General features: G+C 46.3%; 1 protein-coding gene across 1 annotated transcript in view; it reads left to right on the forward strand.

The window, feature by feature from the left end:
• TSPAN2 (tetraspanin 2) overlaps nt 1-16565 on the forward strand; it is a 33452-nt gene extending 16887 nt beyond the window's left edge. The window contains exons 3-8 of the mRNA XM_059675209.1: nt 6687-6784; nt 8089-8163; nt 9663-9761; nt 11627-11698; nt 12654-12737; nt 15232-16565. Of these exons, the coding sequence (XP_059531192.1) occupies nt 6687-6784; nt 8089-8163; nt 9663-9761; nt 11627-11698; nt 12654-12737; nt 15232-15297 (494 nt within the window). The 3' untranslated portion in view covers nt 15298-16565. The remainder of the gene's footprint in view (nt 1-6686; nt 6785-8088; nt 8164-9662; nt 9762-11626; nt 11699-12653; nt 12738-15231) is intronic.
• The last annotated feature ends 276 nt before the right edge of the window (nt 16566-16841 follow it).

Here is a 16841-nt window from a genome sequence, read left to right on the forward strand (position 1 = left end):
TCGGTCGATTTACATATTAGCCTTTTATTGCATAGGCTATTATCAAGCATCATTAAATTCAGGGACAGAAGGAATCAAAAGAACAAATGATACCAGTAATGGAAACAAGACCAGGAGTAATAGTCATGATTTTTAGATGGGAACCTGGTTTACAGAACTAAGGGATCCTGCTTAGTCAGAGAGGGTGGGCGTGTGAAGCGGGGGGGAGGGGGAGAATCTACCTCAGTCCAGGGAGCAGCCTCAGTCTCTCTGCTCCAGAAACAAAGAGCCAGTAGCTCCCAGGTGTAGATGTGGGGCCAACACAAGAAAACCTTTCTCATGAAGCTGGGCAGACTTCCTCAGGTGAAAGTGAACTCACCTCCACAGCGGTATGTGATACACACTCCCGTGGCTAAATCGGAATGGGGTGTGTATTCATTCAACGAGCTCTATGCAAACATTCTCATCGTTTTTTCTAACCTAAAGCAATGCGGCTGTTCGAGATGCAAGACACGGCATATCTTTAGGGACATATCTTTAAGGACTCTTTTCATTGCAAATCCCAGAAACAACGCAAACCATCTTGAGCAAAGCAGAAATGTCTTGGCTCACATAACAGAAGTCCGGGATTAGCATGGTCTCGGGGCCACGAGTGATGTAACTGAATCCAGTCTGTAGCCAGCTCTTAGCCATGCTTTCCTTCGGCGCCACCTGGGCAGGTTTCCTCCCGCAGGCAACAAAGGGGCTGCCCGCAGCTCCAGGTACATCTTCCAAGCAACTCTGGCAATGGAAAGCCAACCAAAGTCCTGAGCCCCCCTCTCCTTGGCAGTCTTGGGCCCTGAGCCCCTTCCCAAGCCAGGCGTTGTGGCCAGCTGGTCGGGATGGGCTGTTGGCGGAAGCCTGGGCTTCTCACCTGCCTGGGAGCTGAGGCATCCGCCCTCTCCAACCTCAGAGTCAAGGAGGTTGGGTTCTCTGATGGAGAAGATGAGGAAGTGAATTCTGGGGGGAAACAGCAGTCCGCACTGCAGGGCCAGAATCCCTCTTGCTTATTCTTGGTGGCCGGGGCAAGCGGTGGGTTTGCCCAGCCCCGGTTCTCCCTCGTCAGCCACACCTCCTCTCCGCACGTCAGCCCGAGTGGCTGGTGGTGGTGAAGACACCTGTGGTCAGTGCTGGGGCTCAGGGAGCTGGGTTATCGTAGAATCCTAGCACCAGCAGAACCAGGAAACGAAGGACCAGCCGGGGAAGCAGCAGGGGCTGGCAGTAGCCAGGGTTCTCCAGCTCTTCCTGGGGGCTCAGCCCACAGCCAGGTCTGCTGACACCCAGGCCTGCGCTCATTCCTGTGAAATCAGGGACCTTTTCTCCGCTTCAAATACTCCTTATAATGTAAAGCCACTGAGCAATATATATGTTCATAGAAATCATTATGTCTTTCCTCAATAAATAATTCCAAACAGGAAAGATTCCTGCTCTCTAGCAATAAAACGAGAAGAAAAATATGCCAGGATACCATTTAAGGACTTGCAGAGCCAAGCGTGTGAGGTTATCGGGCTTTTAAAAGACGCAGGCCCGGTTTTCGGAAAACCACTTCATGTCACAGGGTACTGGCCTGTGTATGTTCTTTTCAGAAGAGGTTCCAGAACAACCAACCCACTGAGCGCTTACCCCCACTCTGTTGAAGAGTGTTTGGGACGGGCTTGGCACAGTCAAGTGGCCCTTAAAGAAATAGGGCCTCACCGCCTCGAGTCCCTCTAGAGAAACCTCGAGAAGACACGTGGTCTGGCCCCTGCTTCTGGGCGGGTGACTGCCACACCTTGTAGGAGAAACCCTCCCATCTTTGGGGGGATGCTTTTCTTCCTGGGACCCTTGGTCCTTCCTCCCTAGTGATGGAGAGAAGGTCCTTTCTTGGGATAAAGATCTGGACAAGCTCTCGCTGCCAGGATCCAGCCTGAGGGGGTGCACCAGCCAGGGCCATGAGGGAGTGCGGTAGACTGCCGCCTGCTGCCTCTTCTCAAGGACCCGTGAGTCCGGGCCCAGGCCTGGCAGCCAATTCCCGGTGCCTGTATCCACCAGTGCCAACGTGGAGAAGGAACCTGGCAGAAGTGGAGTTGGCGGCAGGAACGGTTGGAATGACCTGGTGTTTCCTAGGCCCTCTCCATTTCTTATTTTTCGTCTTTCAGTGAACTCGCCTTCCAAATCCCACCAGCTGCCCTCTGGCTTGCTGTTAGTTTGTGTCTGGGGCTGCCTCTTGGGGGGACAGACCCTCAGGGCCCAGGATTCTCCTGGGAGCAGTCCCCCAAGCCTGAAGGCTGCAGAGACTGTGGGCTCAAGCACATGCAGTCATGTCTGAGCCGAGGACGCTCGCAGGTTGGCTGCACGGAGGGGTTGCCCACAGACAGCAGCCGCTGGGCTCTCCAGGATCCTGGCCGACTGGGACTGCCGCTCCCTGTCGAATTCCGTCGTGGAGCCCGGCTGGGATTGCGGCTGGCTGTGTACAGACTGTGTTCCAGGCTGCCTGCTGAGGGGCTGGCTTGCCTTTTAAACACTGACTCACTCTGGTCGGTTTTTTTTCACTTCTGGGTTCTCAGTTGTACCCGAGAGTCATGGTAGCTGCAGAACAGAGATGGCTGTAGCTGGCGTGGCGGAGACAATTTCTCCAAAGCATCTTTAGAAGATAGAGCGGATCGTTATGGCCGTATCGCAGATAACAAAACTGAGGAACAAGAGGCTTTACCGAAAGCCAGTTGGCAGCCCTGGATCTCTGGCTCCCAGCTCTGTACTTTTCCACGAAAACCCACAAGTAATCTAGAACAGCTCTCCGCCCCTCCTCCCCGCTGCTTTTCCCAAGCAAGAAGAAAAAGAACCCTCCTGCACTTACAAATTGCAAAATTAATGGATTTCGAGCTAAGAGAGTCCCGTTCTGAGTTCCTATTGGAAGGAGTCCGGGCGTGCACTTTGGAGCTGAGCCCTGGCTCAGGCCAGGTTTGCCCCTCACTAGCTGTGCACTCTGAGGAACATCACTTACCTTCTCTGAGTCTCAGATTCCTCAGCCGTGCAATATAAATCCTTCATAGGGCCCTGTGAGTAGATGATTTAACAGACTTAATACCTGATGTGTCATAGCCCTGAATAAATATTTGCTGTGGTTATTTGTGGAATGAGGGCAGGCTGCAGAGAGAGCCAGCCGGCGGACGCATAAGAGAACACGAGACGAAAGGAGGAAGGAGGGGTTAGACACCAGGTAGTCAGGACAGGAGCGTGGCTGATGTCACTGCTTGTCTTCTCAAGCAGCAGCTCCTGGTGGCTGCACTGTCCAGGCCCAGGCCCTGGGAAGCGGGTTGAATGAGTCTGTGACTGATACGTTAGAACAGTGCTCAGTAACTGACGGCTGCTGTTCCTTAGAGAGAACCCAAGACCTCACCTTCCCCATGAACTAAGTCCCATCCAATATTCCAGACACACCTATAATTATGTGCGTCCAGGGCAAGCTGGGAGAGAGGGAGGGAGAGTTGCAGAGGCATAGAAAAATATTTTTAGATGAAAAATAGTCATTAGCCGGCTATGAAAACCATCTGCTGCCACAAAGCCACTCTAATTAATGACCGTGCCACACACCATCCAGTCCCTGAAGGGGGGGCCATTGTAAAACCAGCGGACGGACGCCGACAGGGCTTTGAGGAGGGCGCTGTGTCTCCTCTCCGTGTTAACTGAAGAGTCTGAGACCTAAGAAACAAGTGAGGGTGTGGTCAGGACATTTCTGGCAGCCTGTCACCTGGGAATCATGCATCTGGAGGCCCAGCTGTGATAAAAATGCAATTTCAAAGTGGTTTCCCTTCTTTCCAAGTCCAGGGGAATAGGCCTCGGGAAGCCTGGGGAATTGGGAAATAGGTCAGACACTTGTCACACAGGCTGCTGTGGGAGGGAGAGGGCTCTGCAGAAACCATCTTGGAATTAAAATGTGACAATTAATGTATTCATTCAACAGCTATTTTTGGAGCCAGATCAGAAGAGAAGAAGGTAGCCTGGGAAGCCACAGTGGCGTGCTGAGTGTTAACAACTAGATCAGCAGGCCCAAGGGACCTTGCCACTTGTTGAGTTTCTCCTGCTCTTCCCTTCAGCTCCACCAACCAGGGCTCACTGGCGCTGGGCTGAGTCAGGGGCCCGATACACACAGAGGTTTGCTAAGGAGAGGCCTTGGGCTGCTGGGGCAGCATCAGGGTGTTTTGCTGTGAGCCCTGGGACTCCGACAGCCTAACATATGAGTCCAAATAATATTGTACAAATAAGCACATTTTCTCAGGGAGCTCATGATTTCAGAAGGGCAAGGACTCTGCCCGAGGGACCAGCAAGCTTGTTGCCAGTGGGGGCAGCTCTGTCTGCTGCACTGGGGCCTTTTCTCAGGGAATGCAGCCATGTCCTCAGCTACTTGACCTTGGGAGAGCCCAGCCCTGAGTGGCTTCTTGGACATCTGCTGGGATGTTTTTCCAGCATGTGTCTCTTAAGTCACAATGAGCGATGGCAGACAGCCAGGACAGGACTTCAGATCTGGTTTGCTCTCTCTTACTCTTCACACCCAACAACACGGACCGAGATTTCTGCCATGTACTAGGCATGTTTTAGGTCAGAGGAATAAGGTTTAACATCTACAGAGAAAGACACATATGAGAACCTGCAAATGCACAAAATGGAAAAGAGCAGGTGGGGTTAGAGCCCCGTGAGTTCCCATGTGGCTGGAGTGCAAGATGGATAAGGATCAGGGTGTGGGGGGCCTAGGCTGTGGCCCCAAGCAGAACCTGTGGACTGTGCCTGGCAGTGGGGAGGCAGTGAATGGTTGTAAGCAGGAAACGGATACAGTGAGGTGGTCCGCCCATGAGACATTCTGTGAGGAAACTGACTAGGCGTGTGGTGGCTGCCCTGAGCCTGTGTGGGTGGGGTAGGAACCTCCTCCAGCCTGTGTGTCCTGCCTGGAGCCCTCTTGCTCCCCTGACCCCCATGAGTAAAAGAGAAATGTAACACTTGCCTTACCTATGGGGGTGTTTTGAGGAGTCAATGAGATGATAGGAACAAAAACACTTTGAAACTTACATTTTTAAAAACAATAAGGTGTTTAGGCAGTGGGACCGACAATAGTATTACTAGTATTTAAATATGGAATCATTTCTCTCGTTATCACATCCATTCCCCATGCAATCACTCCTTTAGAGGGAAGGAGAGAGGAGGAAGTGGCAAAGGTCCTGGGACTGCAGAGCAAAGGGCTTCCCTGGCCCAGAAAAGGGCCCGAGAACAGTGCGTGCCTGGCAGGAAGCAGAGCAGCCATCGCGTCGGGGAACAGATCGGTCAGTGCCCACAAACACTGTCAGCACCCAGAGGGGCCCCCGGAGGGACCCTGCAGGCCAGGCTCAGGGTTTCCCCATGGGTGTGGCACCCAGCTCCCACCCTTGCTATGAATAGGAGTGGTTTCCAGGTGACTCATATGAATAAAATGCAAAAAAATAACATAGTGGTGATCGGCATTTTTCTAAGCGAGTCAAGTGCCAGGCCTGGTATTGTGTTCTAACTTATCTCGGGATCAGAGGAGGAAATAAGAAAAGACTTGGCTTCGTTTCTCTCAGAACAAGAACATCTCTGCCCTTTTCTGCCCCTGTGAGAACAACTGTTCCTGTGGCCCGACTTCGGTAGTAAGTGGAATTCCCGCTGAATTAAGGCTGCTATTATGCTGCAGAGGCAGGGTAGGAAAATGGCCATGAGATGGATATTTTTATCCCAGCTCGATGATCTCAGGCAAATTGCTTAACCTTTTGGAGCCCAGTTCCTCTGTCTAAAAAAAAAAAAAATGGAGATAATAATGGCATCTGCTTCGTGAAGATTAAATGAATAAATCAGTGCCTGGAGAAATGGAGCCCTTAATAAAGGTAGCTGGTGTTATATTAATAGCAGCATTATTTGCTGTACTAGTATGTTACTTTCTCACCTCCTCAGTGGTTGTTCTTGTAACCCAACCTCCCATAGGTCCAGTGGATATGGTGTTGCCCTCCAAAGTTTAAAATTCACACAAAACCTATTGCCTGATCGCTGTGTCCTCCCTCCTCTCCTTAACCAAAGCCGCCTCTTGTGTCCCATCCTCTGCCTGCTTCCCCGTCTGTGCCTGGGCAGATCTCAGCCGCCTTTCCCTCCCAGACACGGTGTCCTCGTGGCCTCTCAAGAGATGGAGACAGCCATTAATTCCAGAGTCCCATGAGCAGCAAAGGGCTCCTAGGGTGGTATGGGTGAGGTCCCCGCTCTGGTACTGACTCCTGACGGCTTCTGACTCAATGTCATCAATTTCCCACCAATGGTAGCAACACCCACTCCCCAGGGCTGATGGGAATCTGGGAGATGAGGTGCCTGGCATACAGGAGGCCTGTGGGATGACTGAAAGCAGGGGGAGTGGAGCTGGGACAGACCAGCCAGCTTCCACTCCTTGCCGAGCAGATGCCCTCACTTTGGTAAGCTCGGCTGTCTTTGCTCATGGGGGACAATAGGAGCCCTACCTCTCAAGATCCTTGTGCCGCTTAGATCAGGTGAGTGAAGACTCAGCAAGCTTTCCACAAGTGTCACCCACTGTATTATTAACAGCCAGTGTCCTGCCCTGCAGCCACTGGAGCAGTGGTGGCAGGAGCGTGCAGGGAGCACGTGCTGGGATCAGCGTCCCGTCCACCCTCTTCCCACAGGGCTCTACGTGCTGGTGGGCGCAGGGGCCCTGATGATGGCCGTGGGCTTCTTCGGGTGCTGCGGAGCCATGCGAGAGTCACAGTGTGTGCTCGGATCTGTAAGTGGGCGCCAGGGGGGAGGGGGAAGGGGATTGATCTGCAGGGACCCCCACGTCTGGCCTCCAAGCCAGCTCTTTCCCTGACCCACTGAGACCTTGGCAATCACCCCTCTCCCTGAGTCTTGTTCCTCCATCGCTTGCATAAGAACAATATTATCTTTGTCCTGGCCTCAAGTGGAAAGTCTGGGGCGGGGGGGGGGGGGGGGGGAGGATGAGGTCATTAGTGTAAAGATGTTTGGGGAGGAAAAGTGTCTAGTAATTAAAAGGGCCAATTATGATTGTTCTTTAAAAAAATACTGTTTCATAGCAAGTGAGGCAGCTAACAGGTTCCAATAGCCAGGGAAGGGCTGTTATCTACAGGAAAAGCATTGCCATTTGAGAGCAATACCTTCACCAGACACCCCTCTTGTGGCTCATTTTAACAAGCAGCCTGTGTCTTTTAAAACATGGAATAATTGCTGTTAACTGCTACGCAGCCAATGCCAGCGTGACCTAAGAGAAGCAGGGAGAAGGGAGAAGCCGGGCAGGAAGAGAAGTGTTTCTATTTCTCCACAAGGCGTCAGACACAGCAGGTGTATTAGGCCGCTTGTCCTTGCTCATTGCAGTCGTTGATTTTTGCGATGTAAAATGTCTAACTCATTTCCTTACCCTCCATTCTCTCTCTTTCCCCTGCCAAGCATCTCTCTCTCTTGTTCATCACTGAGCTTAGTTAGATCCGAGCAGACCCAATAGGCTGGAACAGAAATCTGTCCAGGGCACCTCCACCTCCACCGCCACCTCCTCAAAAAAGCTTCCAGACTGCAGTCTCAGGTCACACCTTTCCCAAAGCCAGGCCCCACCAGTCCCTCTCTACTGCCTCTCTTATGTTTTCACAGAACCTCTTTTGTCCACCGAGTGCTCACTGAACACAGGTGGTGGGATTTCTATATCGCTATCTGAAATTATCTTACTCAACTTTTATTGCTTTACTCATTTATCATCTCTTCTCCTTCCTAATATGAGGTCCATGATAGCAGAGGCATGAGGATCTTAGTTATGCACCACTGCACACCCAGCACCAAGGACAGTGCCTGGCACAGAATAAATGCTCAATAAACAATTGCTACATGAATGAAGTAATGAATGGAAGAATGAATGAATGAACGAACGAATGAACTACAAGGGCACTGCAGAGCAAATGCTTCTTGCTATCTCAATTCAAAGTAATAACTTTGCCTCATGGTTTTCAAGTGGAACTAGAATCAAAGAGGCTAGATACATTGAAAAGTTACTGAATTAGTGAAGTTAGTATCTTCTCTTTGCAGTTTTTCACCTGCCTGCTGGTGATATTTGCTGCTGAAGTAACCACTGGAGTGTTTGCTTTCATAGGCAAGGATGTAGTAAGTAAAACCGACTTACAGTTTCTTTTCATAATGGTTAAAGTGTTCTTGTTATGGAAAAGGAAATGAGGACAGTGATACCCACAGTGATATTACAAAACCAAATAATCCCCACAAATACTGTTTATGCAGAACTCTTTAACCTGGAAGTATTGTTTGGAACTGAGCATATGAGTGTGCGGCACATATATGTGCACACATTTTTGGGGGGAGATAGGTCATAACTTTCATTAGATTTATAAAGGGGTCTATGATTTTTTTTAAGGATCAATAGTATAAGATTATCCTGTTTGAAATGGAATAGGAGTCAAATTGCAGACATGAGGAAGAGGGTTCGGCGAGAATGTGCATTCTCATCCCTTGTGACCATCTTTGTCCTTAGGGCTTGGCCTGGACAGGGGCCAGGACACCCTCAAAAACTAACGCTGACCTCTGTGAGCCAGTGAAGCCAGTTTATTTAGATTTGTGCTCAGACTGTAGGTGTCCAGAACGGCCATCGGGAGAACCCACAGAGGAAGTGGCCTTTTAGGAGATTAAAACACACTGTGGTAAAGAGAGGAGTGAAAAGGGACAGGAACAAGAATGGAATCTTAAGTTTACTATATTTCACATAAACTCACCGGCTGTCACTATGGTGTTTATGAAATTATTTTAGATTTTAAAAAATGGTAAACATGTATAATAAATAAAATCACCTTGTTTGGCATTTTCCTAAGGTAGCTGGTTATGTTAATAGGTAAAGGAATTGGTCTTATGATTCTTTGAGATTTCTGTGGATTTGGGATCCCAGGTCTTCATACTAGAAAAATTGTTCTCTGAATTTTGTGTGATATTTGAATGCTGACAGGTTTCCCTGGTCATAAACCTTTGAAACCGTGTCATGAAAAGATTTGAGTACTTTTACCAGTGGGGTACCAAGCAGCATAGGTCCTGAGCTGGCCATGCATCACAATCACCTGGGCGGCCTGGAAGGCTGGCATCCAGCTGATGCTGATGTCCATTCAGGTTCGAGACCCTCCACTGTAAGAAATCTTTCTAGTCTATGAAAATTATTCTTTTTTTTTTAATATGTTTTATTGATTTTTCACAGAGAGGAAGGGAGAGAGATAGAGAGTTAGAAACAACGATGAAAGAGAAACATCGATTAGCTGCCTCCTGCACATCTCCCATTGGAGATGTGCCCACAACCCAGGTACATGCCCTTGACCGGAATCGAACCTGGGACCTTTCAGTCCACAGGCCGACGCCCTATCCACTGAGCCAAACCGGTTTCGGCGAAAATTATTCTTGATTAGTCTATCCTTCCATCTTCAAAAGTTGCTTAGAAACTCCAGAACCTATCATCTGTTCCATATATGCAGCATTATCTTAAAAATACAGGTAAACATATGGAAAGGTCGTATTTTTGAAGGGCAAGGAAGAGGGGGTATTCCTTGATGAAAGGAGAACGTTTGAAACTTCCCACTCACCATCCCCTCGGTTTTCCTGGCATTTTTCAGGCTATCCGACATGTTCAGACCATGTATGAAGAGGCTTATAACGATTACCTTAAAGACAGGGGAAGGGGAAACGGGACTCTCATTACCTTCCACTCAGCAGTAAGTAACTTCACTTCTTCCTTAAAATCGCATCTTCTAAAGATGACGCGCGAGCCAGGTTCTCTCTGATCATCTGGATTAAAAATAAGATGCATGTGATATTGCATATGTTTTATAAATTACATGTTATAATATATATGTATATATATGTGTACATGTATTTCTATGTGCAAATATATATACATATACTAATAGTGTAAGTTTACTGTTGGAAAACATCCCTAAAGAATTTTCCTATATCTAGAGTTTCTTACTAAACATTTCCTCATGCTATTTTCCCAACCTAAAGAGATGTTCAGGAATTCATATTATAGTATATATATTATTTGCATATTTATTCATTATTTGCCATGATACTTAAGCAAGCAGCTTTAATTCACAAAGACTGGCAAATATAATAGCAAAAAACTATATTTTTTATGTTTTCCAGAGTTGTTGTAAATTTTATTTGGCTTTTATATAGTGGGTTCTACTATATAATTAGGTTGTATAGGCCTAATTTTTAAAACACTTAGAAAGAAATAAAACTTTCTTTTTGGTAAATTTCAATCAATAAATAAACAAGAGTAAATCCAATGAGGCCAAGTGCAGTAGCAACACTGTATTTCTGCCCTCATGGGAGCCAAGTTCACATGCATAGAATCCGGTAGAGCAGCGGTTCTCAACCTGTAGGTCATGACCCCTTTGGCGGTCAAATGACCCTTTCACAGGGGTCACCTAAGACCATCCTGCATATCAGATATTTACATTACGATTCATAACAGTAGCAACATTACAGTTATGAAGTAGCAATGAAAATAATTTTATGGTTGGGTCACAACATGAGGAACTGTATTTAAAGGGCCAGACGGTTGAGAACCACTGCGATAGAGGAAGAGGCCCAACACAGAGTTCATGAGAGGAAGTCAGGACATGTGCCCCAAAGAGACAAAAGAGCACAAATAAGAATGCCCAGAAAGCAGCCCAAATACACATCAGCTTCTCTCCAAGGGTGGCATTGTGGTGTAACAGAGACAACCATGACCTTCAGGTCAGAAAAGGTCATTCTTAGCTGCAGCTCTGTGACCTGGAGCAAGTTCCTTGCCTCCCTGATACTCGGCTCCCTCTTTTGTAAACTAAAGGGGCACCTGACACAGCAGGCTCCTTTTCTTCTGGGAAGGCCTGCCTCCGTGCCCAGCTCGGGGCTACATGCCGTCATGAGGGGAGGCTCACAGAGTCCTGTGGACCTAACCACTGTGACACAGAGACGGAGCGATGCCTCTGGGCCAGGTGTTTTCAGGTAGCCCAGTTCTTGTCTGTCACGGGAATGACCTGGAAGGTGCCCAGATTTATCCTGTTCAGCCTCCCCTCCCCCAGGACCTGCCTGCACACAGGTTCCTTTGTCTTTGAAGGGCCAGCCCCAGGGCAGGACACCTGTGTGCTGGCCAGTCTCAAGCCCTGATCTTTTAGCCCCTGGAGTTTACTGTGGCCACTCTTCTGCTCCATCCCAGACTGTCCCCAGTGAAGGAGCCCTTCCCAAAGCTCATAAAACTTCAGCTACCCGGCAGGTTAATTACCCCCAGGCTGAGAGAAAAAAATCCGAAGGCCCACCTCCTGTCTAAAAAACAGCAGTTCACACAGACCCTGAAATTAACTTGGTGCCCTGTTTGGGTTGTCTTGAGTCACTTCCCATCATAAAACTCGGCCAACTTTAGAGAAGTCACTTTCTTGTCCTGCCTGCACAATTATGGGGCTCCGCTCTTTCCAGGGTGCGGTGACGGGGCCTCGTCGCTGCTGCGCTGCTGCCGCACCCGGTCCTTAGCAATGGCGCCCAGCGTGCAGCTGCTGCTCCCCGTCCCAGTCCTAAAGCTCTTTTCTGACTCTAGTTTCAGTGCTGCGGAAAAGAAAGTTCTGAACAGGTCCAACCCACATGCCCAAAGGAGCTTCTGGGACACAAGGTAAGCGTGTCCAGCAGGGTCCTCTCCTGCCTGGAGTGTAAGATGGCCCCTGCCTCTGGGTGGAGACTCATTCTCGGAGGCCCTCTCCCTGTGCCTTCCAGGCCTTGGCTTTATTCTTTGTAACGTAAGGGGAGCAGTGCTGAGTCCCCGTCTCCCGGGACCCTGGGGCATGATGCAGATTCTCTGACATTAATTAAGCTCACCAGGGCCCTAGCCAGTTTGGCTCAGTGGATGGAGTGTTGGCCCGTGGACTGAAGGGTCCCAAGTTTGATTCCTGTCAAGGGCACGTACCTCGGTTGCAGCCTCAGTCCCCAGCCCTGAGCATGTGCAGGAGGCAACCAAATCGATGTGTCTCTCACATCGATGTTTCTCTCTCTGTGTCTCTCTCCCTCCTTCCCACTCTCTCTAAAAATCAATGGAAAAATATCCTCGGGTGAGGATTAACAACAACAAAAATTTCAGCTCACCAGGGCCAGAGGTACACACCCAAGGTGCTACCCTCGCCTCTCCATGGGAGGCCCAGCGCTGATATATGCTTCACTGTTAAGTGCTGTGTGTCAGAACTATGCCAGGTTCTGAAAACTCTTTGAAAAACACGTGGTCCCTTTCACGCTGTACACGCTACCTGCCCTTCAATCACTTAGTAGCCCTCTCAGTTATCAGATCGACCGTCACAGTGTCACAGTGCTTGTGTTCCAGTCACCCTTATTTTACTCAATAATGGCCCCAAATGGCAAGAGTAGTGATGCTGGCAATTCAGATATGCCAAAGAGAAACTAAAGTGCTTCCTCTAAGTGCAAAGGAATGTATGTGTAGGGAAAACATAGCATATACAGGGTTTGGTACTATCTGTGGTTTCGGGCTTCCACTGGGGGTCTTGGGATGTATCCCCCATGGGTAAGGGGGGACTACTGTACCATCAGTTGTTATTCCTGACTCTTTTTTTCCACAACAGAACTGCATTGATGAAATTGAGACCATAATCAGTGTTAAGCTCCAGCTCATCGGAATTGTTGGTATCGGAATTGCAGGTCTCACGGTGAGAAAGTGCCAGAACATACCTTCTTGCCCTCTAAGAAGCCTTGTACCTTTGCATCTTATTTCTCTTCAAGTGTGATGGCAGTATCTTAGGAGAGATGTCTTCTAAAAGACAAAGACATTTGTTGACAGGATATCTATGAACAAAGCTCATTAAATACATTAAAACTAAGTTCTCTAAAATATGATACAAATACCATAACCTAATGTTGACCTTGAGTTTATCATTGTAATAACTTCCAATTTTAAAGCCACCATGCCTAAATTAGACAGGTGATTTTTAATTCTGGGTCTTTTCCTACCATTAGACATTGACAATAGCACCAGGTCAACCGCTCTCACCTGTGATTCACAGAGTCAGCACAGTGTGATGATTGACAGTGTGAGCTTTGGCATCACATTGTCTGGCTTCAGCTCCTAGATTCACTACCTATAAGCCCTTGGGAATCACGGGAAAATGGCTTAATTTCTCTAGGCCTCAATTCCCTCACCTGAAAAGAAGGATTTTAATTTTCTGATCTCATAAGATTGTTGTGAGGTTTAAGTGGGATAATACATATAGAGTGCTATTAGAAATTAATTCATATAGTGTCTGGAACATAGCACTCAATAATTGTTGGCTCTTTATACAGCCTGTGTGTTCCCAAACCCAGAATCCAGGCGAAGGAACAGCGTTATGTACAAGTGTGGGGCACAGTGCCTCCAGGCACCTGCAGTGGCTCGGTACTTCTAAAGCACAAAAGAGGAGTGTGCAAGGATTGATAGGGACAGAAGGGTATCGTAGGAGTAGCAAGCAAGAGATGATAAGAAGGGGGTCTGAGGGTCTACATAATTGAAGTCTTTGTGTGTCATTTTCAGAGATTGGGTAGAAAGAGGGGAGCCACCAGGGTTAGAAGGACCTGTGATGATAAAGTTGAAGGGAAGCAAGACTGGAGTCAGGTAGGGCCAGTAAAGAGGTAATTTCCATTGTCCAGGGGTCTCGTGCTAATAGCTAATGCTAAGGTAGTACTCACCCTCTAACCCTCTATTGCAAAGAAATCAATGAATTGACAGTTCTCAGGGGACACACAAGCATCTTTCCTCTTTTCTGCATTTAGAGTGGGGCAGTGGGTGAATATACTATGCTGAGGACTATCAGTCCAGGAACACCTCTTCGGCCTCCCCACCTGCTCTGGGGCTAGCCTGATTACCATTCTGAGGCGGAATATTTGAAAACATTCTGTATAATAGAAGTATCAGGTAGACCCTCCTCACAATTCTACAATCTCGATGAATCAGCATCTATGAGTCACCCCTGACTCATGACAGTGGCAGGATGAGGCTGGTAAAGTTTCTTTCTAGGGGTATCTCTTTAAAGTACAGCCCATGTGAGGTAGGGGTTGCGTCCAACCTTACAACCATAGTCCAGGGGGAATGCCCTCTGTTGGCCATCTTGAATCAATACCCTGAGTCTCCTTTAATATTTTCTTCCTAAGGTAAGAGTTGCACAGTGTAGTCAGTTAACCAAATGTCCATTAGGTGTCTCCCCTGCCACACACTGGAACCGAGTTCTGTCAGCCAGAAGCTTGGAGCCCTGCCTGAGCTTGGAGGCCATTCCCTTACTTAAGTCTACTCCCGCCCTTCTGAATAACTGATAAACACGTCTTCTTTAACTTAACATTTACAGATCCTAGTCTGATGTAGGTCAGGATTGAGGAGAGAACCAGAGAGTTGTGGTAGTGGTTTCTTTAAACAAACACTGACAGTAGTTTATAAACATTGTACACACAGAGCACATTCCTCAGGCTCTGCAGAATTGTAGGGAAATGATTGAGAACAAGGGGATCTTTTGGCATCCTTCTATTCAAACTGTATACGTGGCTACTGGTCTTGCCAAGTAATTGGCTTCTCCAAGAAGTATCCAAGATGTAGAAGACATCAGTAATACCATACTGAAACACCTCAAACCATAGCTCAAACAACTTAGTTTATGATTTGGTAAAACAATTGGGTTAAATAGTGAAGCATCATTTATACTTAAAAATGAATTGGAAATGAAGAGACGGTCCACTTTTTAATATGCTGTCACTGGTACAAAAATTTGAAGCATTTTCAACAATAGAAAACTATTTAGACCACAAGCATATTTAAACAACTAGTGATTATAAACACTTTTCAAAGTAAATATATAAGAGATTAACCTGAAATATAAAATTCCCAAACCAGTAGTGTATTATTAGTCTTTTACAATTAAAAACTGTCATAGAGGCTAGAAATAGAGCCCTTTTCTTAAAGCAGAGTCTTGCTATATTTTTAACAATAATAAAATAGGAATGCATTTTAAGCATAGTTAATATGGACGTCTTTAACCAGTAGTCATAATTAAGTAAATACCATTTATAACCAGTAATTATTGGTTATATTATGTTAACTTGAGTTGGACGCACAGTTTGCTGACCTTTGCATCAATTTTTATCATTTGAAAGTCATTAATAAGTGCTTTCTTCTGTTTTTAGATCTTCGGCATGATATTCAGCATGGTCCTTTGTTGCGCGATACGAAACTCACGAGATGTGATATGAAGCTACTTCTACGTGAAAATTTCAATCTAGAGCTTTCATATAAATGTCACAGGAGCTGTCTCCTGGCTCGTTTTTAATATTCAAAGGACATTAGGATCTAAAATAATTTGCTGTCGATTGTACATTTGCACATGTATGTATGCTTGGCTCGTACTGATTTACCCCTCGAGTGAATGCCTATGTATGTTGACTGAGAGCATGTTCGTGTGTGACCTATGTGCTTCCGGTATATGCATTATACAGAATGAAATCAGTTTGCTGGGAATTCCTGATTCTTGTTATATAGTGAAAGGAATAACCTGTTTATCTCTCAGAAAAAGGTCAAAAGCTTTGAGAAACTTAAACACTTGGCTATGCATAAAAAAGTACTAATGGATCGGTTTCTCAGAGTCTAGCCACAGAAAGTTAGGTACAGAGAATCCAGGGATTTCTAGTTAACAGAAGCAATAAGCTATGGGAATGGAGAGAGCACAGTGTCGTGCTAAAATTGACTATGTCTGGGGAGAGTGTAAGGGTTCCTGGGGTTTTTTTTACATACATTCTCTCCCCTGAATACAGTAAACCACAGTTTTAGAACTAAATACATCTGTAAAACTAAATATAGCATGGAAAATCTAATTTGAATAAGTCATACTTTCCTAGTATTTAAAAACCTCCCTCTGGAAAGAGTGGTCACACAGACAATCATGTGTCCTATAAAAGCAAGTGTTTTAAGGACTAAAAAAAACACAAAAAACTTTTAACTACTTTTTAAGAAAATATTTTTGTCCTCCTATAAAGATGTTTAAATATCGCTTTATTACTTTTTTTCTGACGCTGCTTTGAACTACTGCAACCCTCACATCCACAAAAAAGCTTTTATCTCCAGCTTGTATTTCTCCATATGCAAGGCTAGGAAGACTAAAGTAAGAGACCTGGCAATTGGACATTGTGGGAAAGAGAACTTTTACTGGCACTGTATCTTTAAAATACCTCATAACTTGAGTTTACATATTTTCCTATTTTTCTTATTTATTCATCTAGAGAATTCTTCATCGATTAAGAACTACAGTTTTCACCATTTAAAATGAATAAAACAAAATCCTAAGTCACATATTATATCATGAGTGTCCTTGGCCAATCCAACATAAACAAAGAAAAGCATCTTCTCCCGGTTGTGTGCACACAACAGAGACAACCTAAGGAAACAAAAACATGTCCACACACAGCAGAAATCTGGTTAGTCCAATGCACATCCCCCATAAAAATAAAATTTTCATGTTCTTCTATGGTCTTGATGCTTCATTTTAAGAACATAAACCCAAATTTAGGATCTAAATTGATATATTTGTCCATTTTTAATAACTTGGTACATTTAGTAAATAAATCCTAGAGTTTTTTTTTTTTTAATTTTTGCATTTTTCAAAGCCACCCAAAAGTGAAAGTACTGGGGACTTTGGAAATGTCTGAGTAAGGTTGTGCTCGTGTGAGAAAGCAAGTCTTTGGGTGTGCTCTTCCAGGAAACTTTTACAAATCATTTTAATGAGAAGGCTTAACCGTCTGAA

Source organism: Myotis daubentonii, chromosome 18 (genome assembly GCF_963259705.1).
Source record: "Myotis daubentonii chromosome 18, mMyoDau2.1, whole genome shotgun sequence".
NCBI classification, from domain to species: Eukaryota; Metazoa; Chordata; class Mammalia; order Chiroptera; family Vespertilionidae; genus Myotis; species Myotis daubentonii.